General features: G+C 35.6%; 1 protein-coding gene and 1 pseudogene across 3 annotated transcripts in view; both read left to right on the top strand.

The window, feature by feature from the left end:
- Positions 1-25,996, top strand: part of LOC105499042 (cilia and flagella associated protein 47) — a 469,827-nt gene that overhangs the window by 279,007 nt on the left and 164,824 nt on the right. For all 3 annotated transcript variants that reach the window (XM_011771441.2, XM_011771442.2, XM_011771440.2), the window contains exons 43-45: positions 4,860-4,974; positions 5,749-5,975; positions 8,837-8,990. In XM_011771441.2, the coding sequence (XP_011769743.2) occupies positions 4,860-4,974; positions 5,749-5,975; positions 8,837-8,990 (496 nt within the window). The remainder of the gene's footprint in view (positions 1-4,859; positions 4,975-5,748; positions 5,976-8,836; positions 8,991-25,996) is intronic.
- On the top strand, positions 14,129-16,299 carry LOC105499040 (high mobility group protein B1 pseudogene; annotated as a pseudogene).

Below are 25,996 nucleotides of genomic sequence, written 5' to 3'. Positions count from 1 at the left end.
ATCCAGTGGAAGCATAGGCAGGGTCTGATTTCATCTTTGTTTTAGAAAGCATCTTTGGCGCCAAAACAGATAGTAGATTACAGTTGGAGAAAGGAACTGGAGGTAGGGAGACTGGCTAGGAGACTTTTGTACTGTGTTACACTGCTTCACAAACCCCCTTTCAATACTGCCCTCAGCTATTCCCTCTGTAATTCTAACAAGGGATTCCAAGGACCACAGTTTATATTGCTATAAAGATCAAACTTAATGACAGTTTGAGTGATGTTCACATTTGAAAGGAAGGAAGTTTTCATTCACTTGCAGAGCAAATTGGTGACACATTTGAGTGAAATGGTTCTGAAAAATGTGGTGATGAAAGGAAAGAGAGACTGCAGATTTCGTTGCCACAATGCCTTCTAAAGTCTAAGGACAGCTTCCAGGTTTTTGAGGAAATAATGTCCTAAAACATACCACCAATTATTATTAAACAATCCATTAATACTTTATGTCATTTAAATATATTTTATCTTCTCAAAATGTCTGTGGAATAATCTGTAAGGCATGCAATTAATATTGTGTCAAAATTTTGTTAAGAAAATTGAACTTTTAAGTGCAGGTATACAAATCTTTTCATGAGTCTTCTCACCCTCAATGAGTTTCCTAGCTCCTAGCTCACTGCCTTATTATAAATTATTCTATAAAAATATAATTTTAAAAAACAGTGATTATTCTTACTAATCAGGTTTATGTTATAATTTTGATAGTCAAATAGTGACCTATAAATGATTAATGATCTCTCTTTAGCATATGGAATTTAACATTTAGAATTTTAGCTTAAGTTCCATATGCCTGTTTAGTCATCAAAATAATATAATATTGCTCAGCCATCTCAAACAAATAAATCACAAAACAGGAAAGATCGAAACCCAAAATAAGAGAATAAATATGATTTAATACCTATGAAAAATCATGGAGACTTTGTGTCTAGGTAAATGCACTTTTTTTTTTGGAAGATTGAGGTTATTTGTATCTAGAGGGCATCCATGACTTGTCAAAGGTTACCCAGCTAATTAATGGCAGAGCTGGAATTAAAACTTTTGTGCCAATTCAGTATTTGTATCCCTTTTTTCTGGGTAATTAACAGCTGGTCTTCTTGCAAGTTTGCATGTAACTGTGCTATTTGAGGACTGCATTTAATTAGATACACAAGAGGAACAAAATATCTTCTGTAAAAGTTTCTTATAATTGACAATGAGCTTTGACATCTTTCTCGAAAATACAATATATTTCTAATTAAGCATGCCAAATGGAATTTATGAAATTAAAAGCAGGAAAAACTTGTATAGGTGATTATTAGAACACCTTATGATGACAAGCGTCTGCTAAGTGTCAGCTAATTTCATTTCCCTTGTCAAAGCTTCTAGATTTGGAATATGAGAGGAATTTCTACTTTAAAACAGCTCTTTATTGCATTTCTGTGCCTTTCATGGTCTAATTTTATTCCAAGAAAAAGTGGAAGCAAATAATCAAACTATAGTAGAGGTTATGGCTCTTCTGAATAATGTTCTGACACAGGCAAGATAAGCATTATTTTCGATTAAGTGATTTTTTAATAAAAAGAATATATTGATATTGAACATGTTAGACAAAATAAATTTTTGAGAAATGGTAATATTCTGTGTGTGTAAGATGCAGAATTTAATGGAAATTCAGTGGAGTCCTAGTTAATAATATTTTAATTGATGAATCAATGGCTGAGAAGATGTTATAATTTACATTTGAGGAAAATATTCTGGCAAATAGCAATTTGCTCCTTTTAAATTGACTCCCATGGGTTGGTTTTCATTTTCACATGGTAGACAAGCCCTAGTTCAGGTTTTAGTTGGGCACACATTAAAACAAACAGGTATTTATAATAACTCTATACTCAATGAGTCTAATTGCTTATGCATATTTTATTTTTGATAAAACAACAAATTTTTAGGTAATTAGTTACCTAATTTCATTGTTTTATCTAAAGATCTTCAGTCTTTAACTGATGCATTTTTCCTCTACTTGAATTACTGAGTATTTTATATCATTAATTGTTGATCATTCAGTTACATGTGTACGGAAACACATACATACACACAAATCACATTTCAAATGGCTAGCTTGGATTTTTGCTTGTAAAGTGTGTGGCTACTTAAGAAAATGTACTATATGAAAATTGTGTATTATGTACTATTTATTGCCAGGAGTGTATAGACTTAAATGATAAATAATATAAAACATTCAAAGATTTTCATATTCCTTTTTCCAGCATGAACTATAGATAACTGTGGATCTTAATTAATAAAATTTTATGGAATATTATCATACAGCAATAGACCACAAATGAATTATAAACAAATTCTAATGGGGGGATAACAAAGCTATTAAAAAATAGACCTCACAGTGAGAAATTTTTCATTCTTATATTTTTTATAGATTAATTTTTAATTTCTAGTGTTTCATTTGTTATCTAGATTTGTAATATTTTAGAATATGTATTTTTTGCATGGTCAGTTTACCTTTATATCATTGTTGACAAAAAGAGTCAAACTCTAAAATATTTGGGGAGATTTATTCTGAGCCTAATATGAGTGACCATGGCTATGACACAGCCCCAGGAGATCCTGAGAACATGTGCCCTAGGTAGTCAGGATACAGCTTGGTCTTATACATTTTAGGGAGGCATAAGACATCAGTCAATACATGTAAGATATACATTGGTTCTGTCCAGAAAGCAGGACAACACAAAGTGGAGACTTCCAGGTCATAGGATTCAATGATTTTCTGATTGGCAATTGGTTGAAAGGTATATCTAAAGATCTTGAATACATGTAAGGGAGAATGTTGGTTAAGACACTGAGTTGTGGAGACCAAGATTCTTATTATACAGATGAAGTCTTCAGATAGCAGGCTTCAGAAGGAATAGATAGCAAATTATTCTTATCAGACTTAAAAAGATGCCAAACTCTTTAGTTATTTCTCTCCTGGATCAGGAAGAAGACTCCAGAAATGGAAAGGGATTCTCTACAGAATGTAGGTTATCCCCATAAGTGACAGCTTTGCAGGGCCATTTCAAAATGTCAAGAAAATCTATTTTGAGATAAAATACTTTGATTTATTTCAGTGCCTGCTCTTTCATGTTGATACCTTCCTGCTAGAAAGAGTCTGTTTTGTCAGTCTTAAGGTCTCTGTTGTAATGTTAATGCTGGTCAGCTATGCCTGAATTCCAAGGAGAGGAAGGTATAATGAGGCATGTCTGGACTCCCCCACTTCTTACCAAGGCTTGAACTAGTTTTTCAGGTTAACTTTGGAATGCCTTTAGGTGGTGCAGGGATCCATTTAGTTAGTTGGGGTCTCAGAATTTTATTTTTGGTTTACATCATTTATCTAGATGTTTCATGATTATAATGAAGCAAATCCTAGTGGATCACAGAATTTTATTCATAATTCAGTAAGTGTTTCTACAGAAAAAAAGGTTTTTCTGACACTGCCAAAGATATCCTTACTATTAAAAATATGGTAAAATTTTTCTTAATATCATCCAAACATCCAAGCTGTTTTCAGATTTCTCCAATTGCCTTATACTTATTTGTGTGTTTTTTCTGTCACTTGTCTTTGAATCAGGATCTAAATAAGGTTCAACCATTATGATTATGTATGTCTTTTGAGACTCCCTCTCTCCTATTCCTTTTTATTAAAACTCTAGGTTCCTAAAATTAAGGTGTTGATCATGCCATATTACAGAGGAGGAAACTGGATTTCAGAGGTTTAGTAAACTTGCTTGAAGCCCAGTAGCTAAGAAATGGCAGTGCCAATTAAAACCAGGCATATCCACTTCTACTGATCTTTCACTATATCATGTTGCTGCCCTTGCATTATTCCTACTTTTCTTTTTGCCTTATCTCTTTAGCCTGTTGGTCTAAAGAAAGAAATTGAGGCAACATTAATATAGAGAGGTTATTTGGGCTAAGGTTCAGGACAGCTGCAAATGACTTTCTTCCAGGTTTCCTTGGGTAGTGCTCCCTTTATCCTTTGTTATAAACAGATTTTTAAAGGCAAAAAGGGACAAGGGTGGCTGATACAAAGTTGTTTGACAGGAATCCTCCCTGATTTATAGAAATAATATTGACTAACGGTTGGCTATACATTGTTTGAACTATAGAGTGTGAGTTATGGTTTCTAGCATATGGCATTGTATGGCTACTTGGCTTCAGTTAGTGTAGAGACCACATATCAACTGGCCTCAAGAAGTAATTATTTAGCATAAGGGGATGTGAAACTCAACTGCTGTCACATTTTAATGCCTCTCTGGGACGGATAATTAAAGAGGGCTTTTATTCATCAAATAAAAGATTCTTTTCTTTCTTAAGCCTTTTCTACTTCTGGTCTAATTATTTTTTCTAAAAAAAAATTTAGCCTTTTCCATGTTCATTTTGAAAGCCTGCACTTTAAAATGTAGAGTTTTGGGGACTCAGATGCCTGGCAAAGCTGATGTCACTCCTCTCCAATAATAAGTTACAGACTAAAGGAAAAAAATTTCTTGCTTCCTCTTTTGTTCATTTTAAGACAGCAGTTGCCCGAGGATATTTGGGAAGATCAACTGCTATCAGTGCAATTCTGCGACCTTCTTAAGCAATTCCTGTGTTCTGGTTGCAGGCAAAGTTTCTCCCATGCTCTGGATGAACTATATGTGTGCCTTACCTTTGTTTGCCCATTTATAGGCTGTGTTGCTTATAAAAGCACAATTCATGGTAGTTCTTATAGTATGCAGATTTCCCTTGTAGCAGAAAAAGTTATATTTTTATGCGAGATTTTGAAATTTAATATTATAATGTCTTGTGTTTTAGATTGGACAATTAGTATATGTTGCAGAAGGAAAAGGTATGACCCCCTTGCCTTCCAGTTGCCTTCCAATGAATTCTTCTTCAAGTCCAGTTTGTTACAGCGGTACTCGAGAAGAAGGTACAGTACACATGTGTTTTATTTCATTTATAATGTTGAAAATGGACTGTTCCTCATATAGTTACCTAAGCATCCTCATAGCAAGCTTCTCTTCTGTGTGTTTAGCTTTTGAAAGGGCTTCTTTTAACTTTATTATGTCAGCATCCATGAAATAAAGCACCATTTTACCATTAAAAAAATTTCAATGGTGATTTTTTTAAGTCTTCCTTTTCCAATCTTAAGCTAAATATTGGAATTTGGCACACAAAATATTTACTTGGCAACACTTCCCATTTCTCAAATAATCTGGGAGTTACTACACTCTCAAAAAATCTACATAATGTTATATAACCTGGAATTTTACCCTGGCTTCCAGTTCTTGATTATTGTTCCTTAAGGAATTAGGCGTTAAAATGTTGTCAGTGAAAGAAAATGGCAGTTCTTGGGAGTTTTTGACAGGTGTCTTTTCTTTTAACATTTATATCTACTCTCCCCCTACCTATCACTGATAGGAGCACAATGGTCACTGAATTTTTGAGCATGTTGATGACGTTTATATGGACCAATCATTTGACTACATCTCTTAGAGAATATCAATAATCTTTAATTCCTGAAAACTTGCTCTTTAATTACTGAATTAGAACTAATGGACATGTGGTATGCATTTATTTTTACTCTGTTTCATAATGACCATAACTGCAATTTTATATTTCAGACCTCCCAAGTCCATTCTGAATAGCAATGTCACAGGCATAAATGTTCATTGTATTCATTAATATTTTTTTCTTCCTCCAGGGCCTAATAAGAAATACCCAGTTCTATATTTTAATTGCAAACTCCATCAAATCCTGTATATGGACCTTAAATTGCCGATGACTAATGAAGCCAGGGAAAAGGCTTTGGCTTTTGCAGCACAGCAACAGATGTCGAGTATTGAGTATGAGCGAAGGTTGATCACAGGCACTCTGGAGAGCAGTAGTATCCGTGTGGCCATCGCCCTCCTGGGACTGACCAAGATTGAGGTGGGAATGGAGAAATAGATGATTCCCTTCAATTACTGTCTCTTTAAAAATACACAGAGCTACAGAGCTGTTACTATTTAAAATGTTATTTTGATTAAATAACATTTTTAGAAGGAAAAGTAATGAGTACTGAAGGACAGCTCAGTTGCCATTTTGTCCTTTATATCTCATTAAATAATGAATCTGAAACAAAGCAATATACTATGTAATTTAAGGCATTACAGTGTGGTCATTAATTCACAGTAGTTTTCATTTCTATTTGCACATTAGAGTACCCTGGAGAACTTAAAATAATGCCCATACCCAGGACCCACTCAAGAACAATTAAATGTGAATCACTAGGAGGGGGTGGGTAGGAATATGTTCTAAAAGTTGCCCAGGATATTTTGCTCTGTACCCAGGTAGAATCATCTCTGGTGTCAGATAGCCAGGCTGAGAATTCAGACTCTAACACTGTCCAGCTGTGTGACTGTAGGCTGGTTATTTAAACCTCCTCAAGCCTAAATTTTTATATATTTTCATATGGAGATATTGGCAATTTGTAAAAACTGAGATAATTATATGTAAAATGCTTACCTCGTGTATATAATAAGTGCACTCTTTGTGCATGATATTGAGGTAGTTATTACTAATCTCTATAGTAATAGTACACTACTATTACTGTTACCTATTGCTATAGACTCTATCATTACAGCTTAAAATAAGGTACAATCTATTTTTATGATTGGAATTAGGTACAATCTATTCTCACAGAGCAGCCAAAGCTATTGTTGTAAACGCAAGCCTGCTCATTTGCTCCTGTGTGCATATTCTTCTACTGGCTTTCCAACTAATGTTTGTTAAAAGCCCATATCCTTTGGATGATCTACATGACCCGTCATGTAGGAGTCCATCGGTTGCGCTTCCTTCCCTCATCTCACCTTTTCTGCTGGAGTCCATTCTCTAAGGCCACTCCCTAGCACATGCCTAATTGCTTTGCTTCAAACATGCCGGGTGTCTTCCCCATGGCCTTTGAACTTCCTCTGTTGCTTTTCCCTACACATTAGTGGGCTGCCTCTCTCAGTTACTTCAGGTCTCTGTTAAAATGCTCTTACTGGCCAGGCACGATGACTCATGCCTGTAGTCCCAGCACTTTGGGAGGCCAAGGCAGGTGGATCACCTGAGGTCAGGAGTTCAAGACCGGCCTGACCAATATGAAACCTGGTCTCCAATAAAAATACAAAAAACTTAGCCAAGCGTGGTGGCATGTGCCTGTAATCTCAGCTACTTGGGAGGCCGAGACAGGAGAATTGCTCGAACCTGGGAGGCGGAGGTTGCAGCGAACTGAGATCACGCCATTGCACTCCAGCCCTGGCAACAAGAGTGAAACCCCGTCTCAAAAAAAAAAAAGAAAAGAAAAAACAAAAAAGCTATTAGTAAGATTCCGTTTTGGCAACTTACATTTTTACATACATTTTTCATTCTTGTTGTTTAAGATTTATCTTCATTTATATATATCAAAATACTTGGCACTGTATAAATTATTTCTTTTTTTTATTTGTCAGAATGCTAGAATCAATACAGCCTAATCCCAGACTTCTAACAATTGGTGATGATATTTTTTAAATGGCCTGGATTTTGAATTTCTGATTGACTCAAAAATGTTAAATCCTGAGGCTTTCATACTTTCTTGACTGTACTGTGCTTCTAAGAAGTTGATGGTTTTCTTTAGCTCAAACCAAACCACTTCTTTCTGATATAGAACAATAAATTTCAGAAGGTTTATGTTCAACTTACAGTACACTATTACATTAACATTTTTTGATTAGTGGCTATTTCAAAATTTAAGCCTGTCATAATGCCCTCCCATTTTCTTTTTCAATTGATTTTCTTCATTATTACCTCTTGTCAAAACATTTTATTTAAATTACAAATGGTTGAGACAGGTGTTATTTTGTCCATGACTAGCCTTTTCATTGTGTATGCATATGTATATAGTTTCTTTCTCCTTCTTCCTTTAGCTTTTTCCTTGGAACGCAGCATATGTGTTCATTGTTACATTTAATACATTATGTTTTTATTAGATTTACTTTTATGTTTATCTGTTTCTCCTGTCAGATTGTGAAATCCTAGAATCTTAAGAGCTTTTCTCACATGTTTTTGTCTATTCTTTGACATCTTATGCATGATATGAGCCTTGTCGTTGTTTAACTGAATTGAAAATATACCTAAAGAAACAAAAGTCACTTTTAACTTGCTTCACTTACACTTAGAGATCTGGGCTTATATTAAGTGTCCCACTTTACGAAGAATACTGTTGAACTAAATTTTGTCTAGAGGAGGATATGCATGGAGGTGAGTTGTTGTAACCCCCATTATATGAGTAATCATTGAGGAACTAAAAATAACAAACCTAGGTAAGAGAGTTTTTGAACATCTGTGGAGGGGTGGGACCCAGTTGTTTTTATAAATTCACAAAATTGTCGTTAGTGAAATAGGAGGCCTCAGTCTGTGCTACTAATAAGAATGTATCTGATGTATCTGATGGGTAAATATGAAGGAGTACAGGTTTCAACTCGAGAAAAGCACATTCTCAAATGCTGGTCAGCGGTGGAATGGTTTCCTCCCAAGGCAATGAATTTCTCAACACTGAAAGCATTAGCGCGGGGGACATTGGTCATCTCTCAATAAAAGAGGACTCCACTGTTTTTCTGAAATGTGTTTATACTGTTTTCCACCAATTAAATAAAAATAATGAAATGACCAAATTCAATCCTTGGATTTTTTCCTCAAAAGTATAGTCTAAATACATAATGCTGTCTTTTGTGTTTTGGAGGTGAAAGTTAAGAAAATTGCATTCTAATTTTACTGTTTGTTCACAGACTCTTATGCTCTTTCATATTTCAAAGTTGAGGAAGCCTAAGACCGTTTCATACATAACAGAAGTGAGCCTTCCAGAATATTTTTATATCCCCGAGAAAATCTACATTCCTCAGGTTCCAGAACCTCAAGTAATTAAACTTTCAAAAACAAAAGGTAATCAGTGATGTGCGGCCTGAAAATCTAAGTGTTCCAGGAATGGCGATGTATTCACTTCACAGTTGAGGCAAAAAGAGATTACACTTTTACTGACAAAGTGTTCATAATATAATTGAAGAGTTTCAGTGAAGTAAATACCAGTTATTGAATGATGCTTTGCATTATATATAATCAACATATTACATCACAGTAATCGAAATTATGTACTGAATTTGGGTGCTAAATTACTGGTACCAAAACTTGCAGGCTTACAAATTTGTTAAAGGGTAGTAATCTGATAGATAATAAGTGCACTTTGAGGAAGGTGAGTTCTTGCTTTGAGAGTGAACTTGGTTACAGAAGTTGTGCTGAAGTTGAGGCTTAGGCTGCCTCTAAAAGAAAGGAAAAATGTTGATGGTTAGAGGTTATCAGAGGAGAAGAATGTGTTATATATGAGTAACTTATCTTTGATCTGGAGCAGGATTTTTATTGAGTACTCTACTTATTTTTGATCTCCTGGTGCCCCTTTATTCTGTTGCCATGATCAATAAGGTTTAATCCAAATTTAATATGAATATTGATACACTAACATTACTAAATACAAGTGATAAGACTTAAACAAGTGACTACATATTTTTAACTATTCAAAATTACCTTTCTTTTTCATTTCAGTTCTTTTCAAACAACTGGATAATGGTAGGAATGTAATTTATTCACTAAGGCTATTTCTAGAATGCTCCATAATTCCAGTATCATGGATTTTCACTTACGCTTTTGCTAAATTTAGTCTTGTTAAATCTTCATTTGTTATTCTAGTATGGATTTGTGTTGGCTACAAAATATTTGTAAGCCTGAAAGGGTGATTACAATGTATAAATTACAAGATGGTCTGTTTGCTTTCCCTCCCTAGGAAAACTGAGATCCCAGACTCAAATGCTAAGTGGCCATGCAAGTAACAAGGAATAAGAGTTAGGTCTGGTCAAGGTAACAGGGATGATAGATCCTATGGTGAACTAGAGAGTAGATGCCCTGTCTAAACATTCACATTCAAAAAGTAAAAATAAAAATAACCTGAGCCAGCCAAGCAACTGCAGGGGGATATTTGCTTACCAGCAATCAGTCAGAGACCTTTCGTCATAAGTCATTGTCTTTTTAAAATCTTTATTAACTTCAGCTTTTCAATGTGCTATTAGGACTTTAAATGAATAACTTGTTTTAGTAACTTTTTAATCCCTTTTGAGATAACTGGATAAAGCCGTGTCTACTTTAAAACACAGAGAGAATTGTGAATGTATTTTTTCAGCCATTCATTCATCGACAATGTTGAGCATCAATTTCCCTAGGCAAAAAGATAAAAATTGCCTTATTCTTTCCTTTGGTGGACTCACAGATAAGTAGCTCTTATAATAAAATAAGTGTTATATATAGACACATATAGAATGTGTTTGTAAATAAAATTAAGAATTAATTCAGTTGACTATATACGATAATTCAAATTTTAAAGCATTTCACTTTGAGAAAATGTATAACCAAGGATACGCAGAATAGAATTGACTTAAAACTTGAAGTATAGCCTTATTAAACACTCATGAAGACTGTCTCATATTTAAATAGTTTTTAATTGTAAGTAAGTGTGAAGTTATTTACATTTAAAAATCTGTTCAATCAGATATTTTTCTAAGGCTGGTTTTTTCTTTCATATCAATTATTAATTATCCATTTTGGTAAGATGATTACTGTCAAAATATGAAAAAATAAAATGGCAAACAATTTTGAATGATCATGATAAAACTTTTAAATGTATTTGGCCTATCATGGTTTATGTCTAACTCAATTTTCTGTGCAACTGAGATTATAAAGGGATCTTTTCATCCTATGTTTCTGTTTTCACTGTCTTAAACAGGCACTTAAATGAAGTAAGTTTAAGAAGAAAGATATTAGGAAACTTTCAAAAGTAGGATATTATAACTCAGTATAGTAACAAATCAAATAAAAGGCATGCCCTAAACTCTGTGCATTCTGCTGTTCAGAGGTGGACTTGAATAATAAAAAAGGAATGGGATGCAAGCATTGTAACTTTAATAAATGGAATTCTATTAGAATTTGTGCCTTAGAAGATTAGAGTTACGTGTTTAGAAAACATATTTTTATGGTATAAACTGATTTTAGGAGAATGAACAAGCAAATTCCTGACAATAAATATGGCAATATGGAAATAAAACTTTTTTTTTTTTTTTTTTTTTTGGTGTCATGGAGAAACAAACAAATGACAATAATTTATCTGGAGAACCAGGGATAGCCCAGTGTTCCCCTAGCTGCAGAAGATGGGTAGAAGTAGGGCCATATTTATGATCACTGAAGTTCTAAACTCATCAAAAGAAGCTAGTTTTAAGATATTAAAAAAGTGGCTTTCTTTCTTCTCCTATTAATGTTGTCAATCAGTCTTTACTGAAACATTTAGTGATTTTAGGGACAGATTTACTGTGATACCAAAGGAGCAGAAGCTTTATGACTCTTTACTTTTTTGACCTCCTTTCCTAGTCCCTGTTCCTACTTTTATATTTCTAATTTTACATTAATTGCTCTTTTAGAAGGCCCCTCCCACAAACTGTGACAACCTCATGCGTCAGAAAACTCAGAATTGAACCTGGGTGTAGATATTGACTTATAATCCCTTCCACATGTGGTTCCCGGGATGTTGAAATTTACGGGCAGGCAGAGCTTTATTGGCCTTAAACAGCATAGCTAAGCAGGAGACCTGCTATGTTTCCACTAGCGATTATCCAAATCACTTCCCCAATATACAGGGTCCTAAATGAGCAATATTTGCAAAGCACTCAAACAAAATGCTCTGGGCTGGTTTTGCTGATCACTTAATGTGGAGCTCAAAACCCTCATTCCTAAGTGTTATGACTTCAGTTTCTAGTATTTTGTATTGCTACAATTTCTTCTGCTCCTTCTCTCTTGGGAGAACAAGAAGAAATTAGATTAATTCAAAATATTGATCTAAATATTGATCTTCTAATGTGACAGACATGTTAGAAGAGCATATTGTAGGAGCACTGTTATCCTTCTCTCCCTTCTCCCACCTTATTCTAATTTCCCTAATTTTAAAATATTCACTAATAATTAGCAGTTAAACTGGTGACTGAAATACCAGTAAATCATCCATGACAACTTTTTAATATGTAATATAATTATAAATATGTAGAAAATATTTATTATCAATAACTAATACTATATGTACAGTCATACCTCAGTATGCACAATGGATTTGTTCCAAAACCACCCATGTATACTCAAATCCACTCATACTCAAGTTCCACAACGGATCTGGGAGAACTCACTGATGAGAAAACTCAGCCCTGGGTGTACATGGGTTCATGGCCCATGGACACTGCATTTTCTATCTGCATTTGGTTGAAAAAAATCTGCATGTAAGTGCACCCATGCAGTTCAAATACATGTTGTTCAAAGGTCAACTGCAGTTCTCATTTTACAAAGATTAAATACATTAATAGCTAAATTACTTTTCAGCCTCAAAATAAAATTGAAAATTTGTGAAAAAATGAAATTAAATTAATCCTTAAAACTTATAAAATAGGTGAGGTGCGGTGGCTCATGCCTGTAATCCCAGCACTTTGGGAGGCCGAGATGGGTGGATCACCTGAGGTCAGGAGTTTGAGACCAGTGTGGCCAACATGGTGAAACCCCATCTCTACTAAAAATACAAAAATCAGCCTGGCGTGGTGGTGGGTGCCTGTAATCCCAGCAACTTGGGAGGCTGAGGCAGGAGAATTGCTAGAACCTGGGAGGCAGAGGTTGCAGTGAGCCGAGATCACACCATTGCACTTCAGCCTGGGCAACAAGAGTGAAACTCTGTCCCCCCCCAAAAATAAAAACAAATAAAAAAGCAAAAACAAAAAACTTATAAAATATACTTCAAAAATAAGCTCTACATTCTGTTATATGGAGTAACCACAAGTACATTTCAAACAGGATAAAAAATTAATTTTATTTAACAGAATATCAAATTAAATGTTAGTTTTAATGATGTAAGCTGACTTTAATTGGAACAAATCTATTATACTTTATTGTTAGCATTGCCAAAACTTACCTAATATTAAAAGTAAGATTGAGTTAATTTTTCTCAAAATACCAAGGGCTCAGCTTGTGCTATTATATTTGTCACATTTGTTTTTGGCAAAAACTCTTCAAATTTGCAAAACAAATTTAAAATTGAATTTCTTTAACTCACTTAGAAATATAATTTATATGTATCTTTCAGATAGGATTGCCACAATTGTCAAGCATCCTGTCCAAATATGGTCTATATAAGAATGTGATAGGGCCAGGCGCAGTGGCTCACGCCTGTAGTCCCAGCAGTTTGGGAGGGTGAGGCAGGCAGATCATGAGGTCAGGAGATCAAGACTATCCTGGCTAACACGGTTAAACCCCGTCTCTACTAAAAATACAAAAAAATTAGCCAGACGTGGTGGCGGGCACCTGTAGTCCCAGCTACTCGGGAGGCTGAGGCAGGAGAATGGCATGAACCCGGGAGGCAGAGCTTGTGGAGAGCTGAGGTCGCACCACTGCACTCCAGCCTAGGCGACAGAGCGAGACTCCATCTCAAAAAAAAAAAAAAAAAAAAAAAAAAAAGAATGTGATTAGATTCTGGAAGAAAATCAGTAATTCATATACTACATTTAAATCTTATAAGATCGAAAAATAAATTTTTTAGAAAACCCAAATTAGCAAGAGCAATGAAATGACAACTCTGTTTTTGGTCTTTAAATTTAATTATAAGTGTAATAAATTTTATTATAGTCTATCTTCCTAGAAGAGTTGCAAAAATAACCATAAAGGATAATACTTGTCATTTGAATTTACATCAAGTAAAAAATAAAAGGATCTTCACCTGTGCTCACACTCCTGATCTCTATTCCTCTATGTATTTTGATTTTAAGCTTTGTTGAGATATCATTCACATACCATACAATTGACAGATTTAAAATGTACAATTCAATAGTTTTCAGTATATTTATAAATATCTGTAGTCATTAACACAATCAATTTTAGAACACTTTTATGGTCTCAGAAAGAAACCCAGTACTCTTTAGATATCATGCCCCTCCATCATCCACCATCCCATCATCCTTAAGCAGTCACTAATCTAATGTCTATCTCTATAGAAGTGCCTATTTTGGAGATCTCCTGTAAAATGAATCGTATGTTATATTTTCTGACTGGCTTCTTCACTTAGCAGTATGCCATTTCTTGTAATGATCAAATAATATTCCATTTTGTGACTATGCCCTACTTTGTTTATCCATTCATCAGTTAATGGACATTTGGGTTGTTTCTACCTTTTAGCTACCATGAATAATGCTGCTATCAACATTTGTGTACAAGGTTTTATGCAGACATATGTTTTTATTTATCTTGGATATACGTCTGTGAGTAGAAGTGTTGGATCATATGGGTAATCCTATGTTTAACCATTTGAAAAACTGCCAAAATTTTTTCCAAAGTGGCTGCGCCATCTTACATTCCCACCAACAGCGTATGAGGATTCTAATTATTCCACATCATAGACCTGTTATTGTCTGACTTCTTGATTCTAGCCATCCTAGTGAGTGGAAGTGGTGTCTTATTGAGGTATTCATTGCCATTTTCCTGATGAATAATGATGTTGAGCACTTTTCCATGTGCTTATTTGCCATTTGTATACCTTATTTGTATAAATGTCTATTCAGATTTTTTTACCCACTTTAAAAATTGAGTTGTCTTTTCATCATTGAGTTGCAAGTGTTCTTTCTGTATTTCAGATACAATATCTTATCAGATAGATACACGATTTGCAAGTATTTTCTCCCATTCTGTGAGTTGTCTTTTTACTCTCTTGATAGCATCCTTTGAAGCACAGGAGTTTTTTGATTTCAATGAAGTCCAGTTTAACTGTTTTTGTTGTTCTTGTTGCTCTTGCTTTTGAGCATATCTAAGAAACCATTGCCAAATGTGAGGTCATGAAGTTTTATCCTTATGTTTCTTCTAAGACTTTTATGGCTTTAGCTCTCACATTAAGGTCTTTTATCCATTTTATGTTAATATCTGTATATCCTGTGAGAACTTCATTCCTTTGCATGTGGCTACCAAGTCGTCTTAGCAGCATTTGTTGAAAACACTACTCTTTCCACATTGAATGATCTTGGCACCTTTGTTGAAAATCAGTTGACCCTCTCACAGCCATTGCAGTACATTGATCTCCACAGAGACAGTGCCAGGGCAAGTGAGAGCCAGGCAGGCACTGGGCGTTTCTGTGCCTCACTGAAGAAAAGTAAGTAAAGATGGGCAAAGGAGACCCTAGGAAGCCAAGAGGCAAAATGTCATCATATGCATTTTTTGTGCAAACTTATCAGGAGGAGCACAAGAAGAAACAACTAGATGCTTCAGTCAGTTTCTCCGAGTTTTCTAAGAACTGCTCAGAGAGGTGGAAGACCATGTCTGTTAAAGAGAAAGGAAAATTTGAAGACATGGCAAAGGCAGACAAGGCCTGTTATGAAAGAGAGATGAAAATATGTCCCTATTAAGGGGGAAACAAAAAAGAATTTCAAGGATCTCAATGCACCTAAGATGCCTCCTTCAGCCTTTTTTCTGTTCTGCTCTGAGTATCGCCCAAAAATCAAAGGAGAACATCCGTCCAGTCCACTAGTGATATTGCAAAGAAACTGGGAGGGATGTGGAATAACACCACTGCAGATGACAAGCAGCCTTATGAAAAGAAGGCTGCGAAGCTGAAGAAAAAATACAAAAAGGATATTGCTGCATATCAAGCTAAAGGAAAGCCTGATGCAGCAAAAAAGGGAGTTGTAAAGGCTGAAAAAAGTAAGAAAAAGAAGGAAGAGGAGGAAGATGAAGAAGATGAGGATCAGGGGGAGGAAGAAGAAGAAGATGATGATGATGAATAAGTTGGTTCTACTGTATTTTTTTTTTCTTGTCTATAAAGCATTTAATCCCCTTGTACACAACTCACTCCTTTTAAAGAAAAAAATTGAAATGTAAGGCTGTATAACATTTGTTTGTAAACTGTACAGTCTTTTTTTGTGTGTGTATAATTAACACACTACTGAATGTGTCTTTAGAAAGTCCTGTTCTGGTGGTATTTTCAATAGCTACTAACCTTGCCTAGTAGAATATGGGGGTTGTAAATTGTCATGGAAATTTAAATCAGGTTCTTGTTAGTGCACAGCACAAATTAGTTATATATGGGGATGGTAGTTTTTTCTTTTTCAATTGTGATGCATCTAACACGAAAGAATTGCTCTGTTAACTGAATATCACTCTAATTGCAAAAAAGAAACAGTTGCAGCTGTTTTATTGACATTCTGAATGCTTCTAAATAAATACAATTTTTGAAATAAAAAAATCAATTGATGATAGATACACAGTTTATTTCTGTATTCTTTACTTTATCCCATTGGTCTTCATGTCTGTCCTCATGCCAGTCCCAAACTGGTCTAATTACTATCGCTTTGTAGTAAGTTTTGAAATCAGAAAGTGTGCGTCCTGAAATATTTTTCTTTTTAAAAAGATTATTTTGCTTATTCCAGACCCTTCCCAACTGCTTATGGATTTTAGAATCTGCTTGTTGATTTATAAGAAGAAGCCTACTGGCCTTCTGAGAAGTATTGCATTGATTCTGTAGATAATTTGGGGAAGATTGTTATCTTAACAATATTGTCTTGAATCAGAAATTTGGAATGATTTTTTTTTATTTCTTTAGAAATTCTTTATTTTTTCAATGGGTTTTATATTTCTCAGAGTATAAGTTTTACACTTTTTAAAATATATTCCGATTTTATTCTTTTTGATAATATCTTAAAAACAATTGCTTTCTTAATTTCATGCTAAATTATTCATTGCAAATATACAGAAACACAATATTTTTGTATGTTGAAAGTATATCAGGGATAAGTAGAGCAAGATGGCAGATTACAAGGCTCCATGGATCATCCCCTCTGCAAGGACACCAATTTAAAAACTATACACAGCCAGGAGCAGTGGCTCATCATGCTTGTAATCCGAGCACTTTGGGAGGCCAAGGTGGGCAGATTGCTTGAGACCAGGAGTTCGAGACTAGCCTGGCCAACATGGCAAAACCCCGTCTCTACTAAAAACACAAAAATTAGATGGGCATGGTGGCACAAGCCTGTGATCCCAGCTACTCGGGAGGCTGAAACACGAGAATTGCTTGAACCTGGGAGGCGGAGGGTGCAATGAGCCAGGATCATGCCACTGCATCGAAAGTGAGGTATTGAAACCTCCAACTATTATTATTATATATTATTATTAAAAAGCCTATTTCTCTCTTTAATTCTGTCAGTGTGTGTTTTATATATTTGAGGATTACATTTTATGATCATATATGTTTCTAATTGCTGTATGTTCTTAAATAATGGAATCTTTCATCATTCTATAATGACATTCTTTGGCTCTTTTAACATTTTTTGACTTAAAGTCCATTTGTAATTGTAGTATAGCCACTCCAGCTCACTTTTGGTTATTGTTTGCCAGTGGTCACCAACTCTGGATGTACATCAGTGGTACCTGGGTACCTGCAACAAAATACATATTCCAGGTCCAACTCTAGGCCTACTGAATTATTCTCAGGTTGGAAGTCATCTAGGAACCTATATTATCAAAATTCTCCCTGCCCAGATCACTTGTGTAGTTAATCCTTGTATTAGAATAAACTGGGGAACCACCACTTGCACAGCCTAATGCCACCATGGTACAACATCTCCATTTGTAAAAGGGAGAATGTTAGGCCCAGGAAATTTAAGTGTCTTCACAGACCATATAGGAGATCACATCAAGTCTCCTGAGTTAGCATTCAAGTCTACTAAGTAATTAGAGTAAGTATACTGAGTAAGCCTGCTAAATCTTCCTCTATTCTGTTTCCATTATGTTATGCTGCACAAAATGTGAAGTCACAATGCTGTTTATTTTTACTCTAGTAATTATCTTAGTTTGAATCCCCTAGAAAATAAAACCTTAAGCAATAACTAAATACGAATACTTTACTTGGGAGATGCAAATTTAGGGCACTGAGAGTGGAAAAATAAAAATAGAAACAAGAAAGGGAAGGATGGGAGGTAAAGCAATGCATGATACATGAGCTGTTGCCTCAGTATCCACAGCTTACCTCTGTGAATACAATCATGCATGGCTTAACAAAGGGGATACATACTGAGAAATGCTTTGTTAGGTGGTTTCATCTTTTTGTGAACATCACAGTGTACTTACACAAACTTAGATGGTATAGCCTACTAATCATCTAGGCTGTATGGTACAACCTATTGCTCTGAGGCTACAAACCTACACAACAAGTTAATGTACCAAATACTGTAAGCAATTGTAACACAAGGCTAAGCATTTGTGTAGCTAAACACATCTAAACCTAGAAAAGGTACAGTACAAATGGGGTATAAAATATTTTTAAAAAGATATACCTATACAGGGCACTTACCATGTATGGAACTTATAGGACTGGAAATTGCTCTAGGTGAGTCAGTGAATGAGTGGTGAGTGAATGCGAAGTCCTAGAAGATTACTGTCCATTCCTGTGGACTTTATAAACACTGTATACTTAGGCTACACTAAATTTATTTTTAAAAATTTTGTATAATAATAAATTAATCTTGGCTTACTGTAACTTTTTTGCTTTATAAACTTCTTAATATTTTTAAACTTGTTGACTCTTGTAATAAAACTTAGCTAAAACATATATAGCTGTACAAAAATATTTTTGTTCTTTATATCCTTATTCTGTAAACTTTTTTATTTTAAACTTTATTTATTTATTTTACTTCTTAAACTTCTTTGTTAAAAACTAAGACACAAGCACACACATTACCCTAGGCCTACACAAGAGTCAGGATCATCAATATCACTATCTTCTACCTCCACATCTTGTCCCACACTGGAAGGTCTTTAGGAACAATCGCATGCATGGAGCTGTCATCTTCTATAATAACTATAATAACAATATTTTATTCTGGAATACCTCCTGAAGTAACTGCCTGAGACTATTTTACAGTTAATTTTTTTTTCAAATAAGTAGAAGTACACCCTAAAATAACAAGGAAAAGTACAATATAATAAATACATAAATCAGCAACACAGTCTGGTCATTATTTGCCACGGCAAATAAATTCTGGTAATTTATTTCCATAAAGTTTTATGAACTGTACATAATTGTATGTGCTAAGCTTTTATACCACTGGCAGCTCGGTAGGTTTGTTTACACCAGCATCACCATATAATATGCATTGCAGCAGGACATTACGGCATCACTAGGCAATAGGAGTTCTTCATCTCCATTATAATCTTATGGGACCACCATCATATAGGCACCCAGTGGTTGACCAGATAGTGCATGACTGTATATGCATCAGATTGCTCAGCAGGTGTCTCTGCAAAGTACCCTTGAGCAATCAATGTGAGAGAGAAAAGAAAAGGAATTTTATCTGCATGTTTACCTCCTTGTCTCCTGTTCCTGTTTCCTAAACTTTACACCAGGGCCCTAGCATTTAAGGCAGCATTCTCTAGCTAAGGTGTCAAATACCATGCTCTGCCAAGGCAGAAGGAGCCTGAAACTGAGCATGGGGGCAGGTCTGCTTGGTTGTAAAGCAGCAGTCAAGGGGTTGGCTCTGTTGCTTCTGATGCAAGATATAGGTCACCCCCAAGGAGACGAACCTGGAAAAAAGACAAGTGGCTGAGATTGATGGAGGTGGTGGCAGCAAAGGAATTGGAGGAAGCACATAAAACAACTGGAGGAAGCATATAAAATGTATCACACACAGAAATGTTGTCTGGTGGGATTCAATCAGAATGGTGGCAGAAATATTACAGGGAAATATTAGGAAAAGTTATAGGGAGTAGTCACAAACCTTTTGGAAGGCTGAAAGGTTACATAGCTTGTAACAATTGAACAGGCTGAAGGCAGCCAATGCTTACCTTAGAGCATTAGGTCATAGGGTAAATACTAGGGACAATAGAGGCTTCCCCAGTTAAGTCTGTTTACCCTACCTCCAACTAACCTTTGAGCCAGATGGCCCTCTCCGGGGAAGGTCAACTAGAGATATTGCCCCCTAATGATATTTAACTTTAGACCACGGTACCTGAGCTTTAATCATTCTGAGAACTACTCTCTTAACCATGTTAATTATCCACAAGTGTGTTGACTCAGAGCTTCTGTTGTTAATTGTGTACGAAATAAATGCCTGGAGTGTGAGCCGCTCAGGGCTGGCCGCAATGACAAACCTCTCTTGGTGTGCAGGCGGCTGGACACTCAGCAGGACTGGCAAAATAGAATATCTGTGTGTCAGTGTACGTTTTATTCATCCGTCGTTTGGGTCAGGGTCTGCGGGCCGACCCCCGCAGCTAGTGCCCTCTTGTGACAAGCAATTGTTATTTTAAAGAAGTCTACTAGTTACATTGTCAGTAGCGTTAAATGTAGAAAATTTCTGATTTCTTTCCCTTCCCCCTACCATCCCTGTTGATATGTTCCATCCCAGGTCCTGAGCCAGTTTCTATCTCAGGAGTGGGATCCAGAGGCCCATCTGTGCTGACCACCAGTCTCCCATGTCATACTTACAGTCTAGTGAGTACCAGTCTGATGCTGGATCTGTTAGCCCTGCCTCCTCATTTGCATTGTAACCACCCAATGGGTTCTCCTTGCCTGCTGCCTATTCAGAGCCAATTTATCAAAACAGGGGAATTGTAATAGAGATTGAGTTTAATTTATGCAGAGCTGGCTGTATGGGAGACTCAAGTTTTATTATTACTCAGATCAGTCTCCCCAAGAATTCAAGGATCAGAGTTTTTAAGGATAATTTGTCAGGTAGGGGCTGGAGAAGTGGGGATTGCTTATTGGTCAGGTCGGAGATGAAATCACAGGGGGTCAAAGCCATCCTCTTGCACTAAGTCGGTTCCTGGGTGGAGGCCACAAGACCAGATGAGCCAGTTTATCATCTGGCTCGTGGCAACTGATCCATCCAGGATACAGGGTCTACAAAATATCTCAAGCACCGATCTTGGACTTTACAATAGTGATGTTATCCCCAGGAGCAATTTGGGAAGGTTCAGACTCTTGCAGCCTCCGGTTGCATGACTCCTAAACCATAATTTCTAATGTTTTGTCTAATGTGTTAGTTCTGTAAAGGCAGTCTCGTCCCCAGGTGGGAAGGGGATTTGTTTGGGGAAAGAGCTGTTACCATCTTTGTTTCAAAGTTAAACTATAAGTTCTTCCCAGAGTTATTTTGGCTCATGCCCAGAAGTAAACAATGATGGCTTGGAGGTTAGAAGCAAGATGGACTCCGTTAGATAAGATTTCTTTCACTATCGTTATTTTCTCATTTATAATTTTTGCAAAGGTGGTTTTAGCACGATCAATCTTTGCGATACATTTATTTCTGTCACGTCTGTCCCAGCACTCAGGCATAGGTTTCTACTTTATTTCTTAAAAGCCTAGTTTGTTTCTGCCAGCTCCCTACCTGGGTACTGGTACACTCTTCTTGCCATCCATCATTGTTCTGGATAGCCCTAGGCCCCTTGAACAGGAATCTTTCCCTCAACTTGGGATCCTGGGTCTTTAACTGTGGAGTTGGCTTCTTTTATACCAGCCTTACCCATTTCTTCTTTTCTCTGTGCGACTTGCCTTATTTAAGCTTGCTTCTTACTTTAGATAAACCCTGTGATAACTGTTACTTGATAGATAGGCCTTTCTCTTGCTGCCCTCCCATACCTATCTTCTCATAGTCAGAGTCTGTACTTTGTCTAGTTGTAAATATATGTCCTGTGTACTTTGTTTAGTTATAAATATATGTCCTACTAACATTTTGGTTTTCTGCCCAGTCCAAATTCTTTCCTCCTACTCTGCATGCACCAAACTACAATGACACTTGATTGTGTTCTATGTTATTTTTAAAAAATACACTTTAAGTCAAATAATGTAACAACGGATTCAACATAATTGTAATATCCAAGACTGCATATATTCTTTGTCCTTATAGTTTTAATATATTTTCAGTTTGATAAATGACTCACTTTGCCTTTCATTGCTTTATATTTATAGACATAGAGCTGGCAAGTAAAAAAAAAAGTGAACTTTAAAAAAGTTGCTTGTTCTTTCTGTTAGGTCTTCAGTGGTAAACATATGCTCTACAATTATATATTTAGGGAGACATTTAATCAGAAATTTCAGTAGTCTTTTCCATTATTTTAAGTCCTAGAGAACATGCTGATTATTGGCTTGCTAGCAGCTCATTCATACTAATTTGCACACTTAGTAAATCAGTCTGCAAGAACTTAAAAATAAACTCTGTTCAAAACAGATTTTATATTTAATACAGGACAATTAGAGAATGTTTATGGTATTCAGAAATGAAAATGCAGAATACAAAGTTAATTTGCTGTCAGCAATCCCTTGCTTCTTTCCGTATGGAGGGGTTAATTAGAAAGTGAAATCTTACGTCAGTTGTTTTCTTTGGGTAATTTTGTCTTCTTAGACAATTATAGAAAACTTGCTATTTAAAATGCTATCAAGCTAGAACTCCTTGATAGGTCCCCTTCTAATTTTTCATTAAATGACCCATGAAGGCCTACAGAAATCCAAAAATTCAACAGCAGCCAGTCATTTACATGTATCCTATGAGGAATTCCCAAAAATTACCACAACTGTAGGGGATTATGTGGAGGGACATCACTCTGTCAGTAATGTGTAGAATCTCACATGAAGATCTGGTAGTAGTGGTGGCAGAGATGGGAAGAGTCTAAGTCAGTTGTGGTGTATTTTATTGATGAAAAAGCCAAACTCTGTGAAATATTTGAAGAGGTTTATTCTGAGCCAGTATGAGTGATCATAGACTGGAGAACAATCTCAGGAGGTCTTGAGAAAGTGCCTGAGATGGTCGAGTTACAGTTTGGTTTTATACATTTTAGGGAGGCAAGTTACAGGGAAAGGCATAAGGCAGTACACGTAATGTATACATTGGTTTGGCCTAGAAAAGCCAAACATCTCAATGTGAGGATAGGGAGGGCTTATTACAGTTATAGAAGGATTCAAAGGTATTTTCATTGGCAATTGGGTTAAAGAGTTAAGCTAAAGACTTGCAGTCCTGGAAAGAGATGCTTGAGTTAAGATAAATGGAGTTGTGGAAGCCAAGGTTCTTGTTATGTAGATGAGGCCTCCAGATAGCAAGCATCAGAGAGAATAGATGCTAAATGTTTTTTTTTCAGGCCGTAGAAGGTATCAGATGCTTAATCTCTCCTAGATCAGGAAAGGCCTAGATGCATTAATGAAGATTCTCTACAGATACAAAATTGCTCCCACAAAATACAGCTTTTCAGGGCCATTTCAAAATATGTCAAAGACATGTATTTGGGGGTAAAATGATTTTATTTCATTCAGGGTTTGTTATTTGCCATGTGATGCTATACCAGAGTCAGTTTGGAATTTGGTTTCTTATTGACACAAAGAGTCTGTTTCATCAGTCTTATGATACCTATTTTAATCTTAATGATGGTCAGTTGTGTCTAAACTCCAAAAGGGAAAGGATATAGCAAAGCGTGTCCAATCTCCCTTTCCATTATGGCTGGTAATTCAATGTTTCAGGTTTCCCTAGGCCCAGAGGGGGTCCGTTCAGTTGCCTAAGTGGTTGGGGTTATATTTCTGGTTGTAATATTATTGGTGGGACAAGAGTTTATCGTGAAAGGAAACTAAATCGTGAGGTCCCAAAATCACTACGCTAAAGGGAAAAGTCAAGCTGGGAACTGCTTAGGGCAAACCTGCCTCTCATTCTATTCTAAGTAACTCCTCTGCTCACTGAGATAAATGCATATCTAATTGCCTCCTTTGGAGAGGCTAATCAGAAACTCAGTAAAATACAACCATTTGTCTCTTATCTACCTATGACCTAGACGCCCCCTCCCCGCTTCGAGTTGTCCCACCTTCACCCACCTTTTCAGACTGAACCAATGCACATCTTACACCTATTGATTGATGTCTCATGTCTCCCTAAAATGTATATAAAACCAAGTTATGCCCCTACCACCTTGAGCACATGTTGTCAGGACCTCTTGAGACCATGTCACATCACAGGCGTGCATCCTCAACCTTGGCAAAATAAACTTTCTGAATTAACTGAGACCTGTCTCAGATTTTCACGGTTCACATTATTGATTATAGGTTGAGTAACCAACATGGAAATCCAAAATTTGAACTCTCCAAAACTCCAAATGCTCAAAATCAGAAACATTTTGATCACCAACATGGTGCCACAGGTGGAAAATTTCACATTTGATCTCATATTAAGTCACAGTCAAAAGGCAGTCAAAACTTGTTTCATGAACAAAATTTCTTAAAATAGCATGTAAAATTACCTTCAGGCTATGTGTATAATGTGTATATGAAGCATAAATGAATTTCCTGTTTAGACTTGGGTCCTATCCCTAAGTTATCTCATTATGCATATGCGTGTATTCCAAAATCTGAAAAATTCTGAAATCTAAAATACTTCTGGCCCCAGGCATTTCAGATAAGGAATACTCAACCTGTTAACAGGAAGATATATATATATATATCCTGTTTTTTATATGTATACCTATATATGTATATGTTACATATATTTTTTTAAGATGTAAATTTTTCTTTAGATCATTACAAAACTGTCAGGGCCTGAAAAACCAACCAAACAAGTACCCTACCTACATTTAATAGGGAGATGCTTGTTTGATACAGGAAATGGGCCCAAGGGCTGCATATTGAGTTACCTCCATAGTTAGAACTAAGAGATTGCTGTAAAGTAAATATGGAATGAGTTGCTCTACAAGTGACCACCTAAATTAGATACATTTCTTATCTTACTAGGAGCAAATGAGAATAAGGAAAAGCAGAAACAAAATGTCTGCAATACCAGAAGACAATAGAAGAATACCTAAATTTACACATAGGTAGATAGGTCACAGTGAAACCATAGAATGGCAAAGATAAGAGAAATTCCAAAAAGCAATGAGAGAAAAATGGCAGATTATTTATAAAGGAACAAAAATTATACTGAAGGCAGAATTACCAACAGTAACATTAGAAACCAAAAGACAATAGCATTATAGTGCTGATGAAAATTAACTGGATATCCTTGTGAACTATCACTCATGAGTAAAGATGAAATAAAAACATTTGTAATTCAACAATGAACTTGAGACCATTTAAAACTCAGAGATTTTGGTAAAAGAACAAGCGTAAGCCCTCTTACTGCTGAAGGAAATTGAATTCAGAAGAGAGAATTGGGGTCTAAGAATAATGGTTACTAAAATAATCAGTAAATGTGGGTGACTCCCATGAGGATTTGACTGTAGAAATAATAATAAGAATAAATGATTCAGGTGTTACCAAAACGAAGTGAGCTCAATTACTAGACAACAACTTTATAAGGAAGGATTTGCCATTATAGGCATGTAAAGTTCTTACATTTTAGGGACCAGGGTTGAATTACTGTAAGATTTTTTTATGTGAAGTATAGATGTTGAATATTTGGGGCACTGAAAAGTATAGGTATAGAATGTATAATTTCTAAACCAGTAGAGGCATAAATGAAAATAAACAAAACTTGATAAATTCAATAGAATTCAAGAATAGAAAAGAACAAAATAAAATGGGTTAAAGTGTGGCACAAAATGAAATGTTAAAATAAACACAAATATATCATTAATTACAATAAATATGAACAGACTAAATTATAAAAGGTGATATTTAAATGTAGCTTTATACTGTTTATAAAATTTCCTGGTAAAATATCAAAAAACCTATACCAGGTATTTACTAATCATAAAATAGCTGGCATAGATATATTAATATGAAAACAAGTAGACTTTATGGTAAATAAATGTATTACTTAATTTAAAAAGGGAAAAGTCCAACTTAGAGAAGAAACTTTGAAATTATTTATACCTAAACACATATT

Source organism: Macaca nemestrina, chromosome X, assembly GCF_043159975.1.
Source record: "Macaca nemestrina isolate mMacNem1 chromosome X, mMacNem.hap1, whole genome shotgun sequence".
NCBI classification, from domain to species: Eukaryota; Metazoa; Chordata; class Mammalia; order Primates; family Cercopithecidae; genus Macaca; species Macaca nemestrina.
The sequence above is the reverse complement of the archived record's forward strand: the minus strand, read 5'-3'. Positions and strand labels throughout refer to the sequence as shown.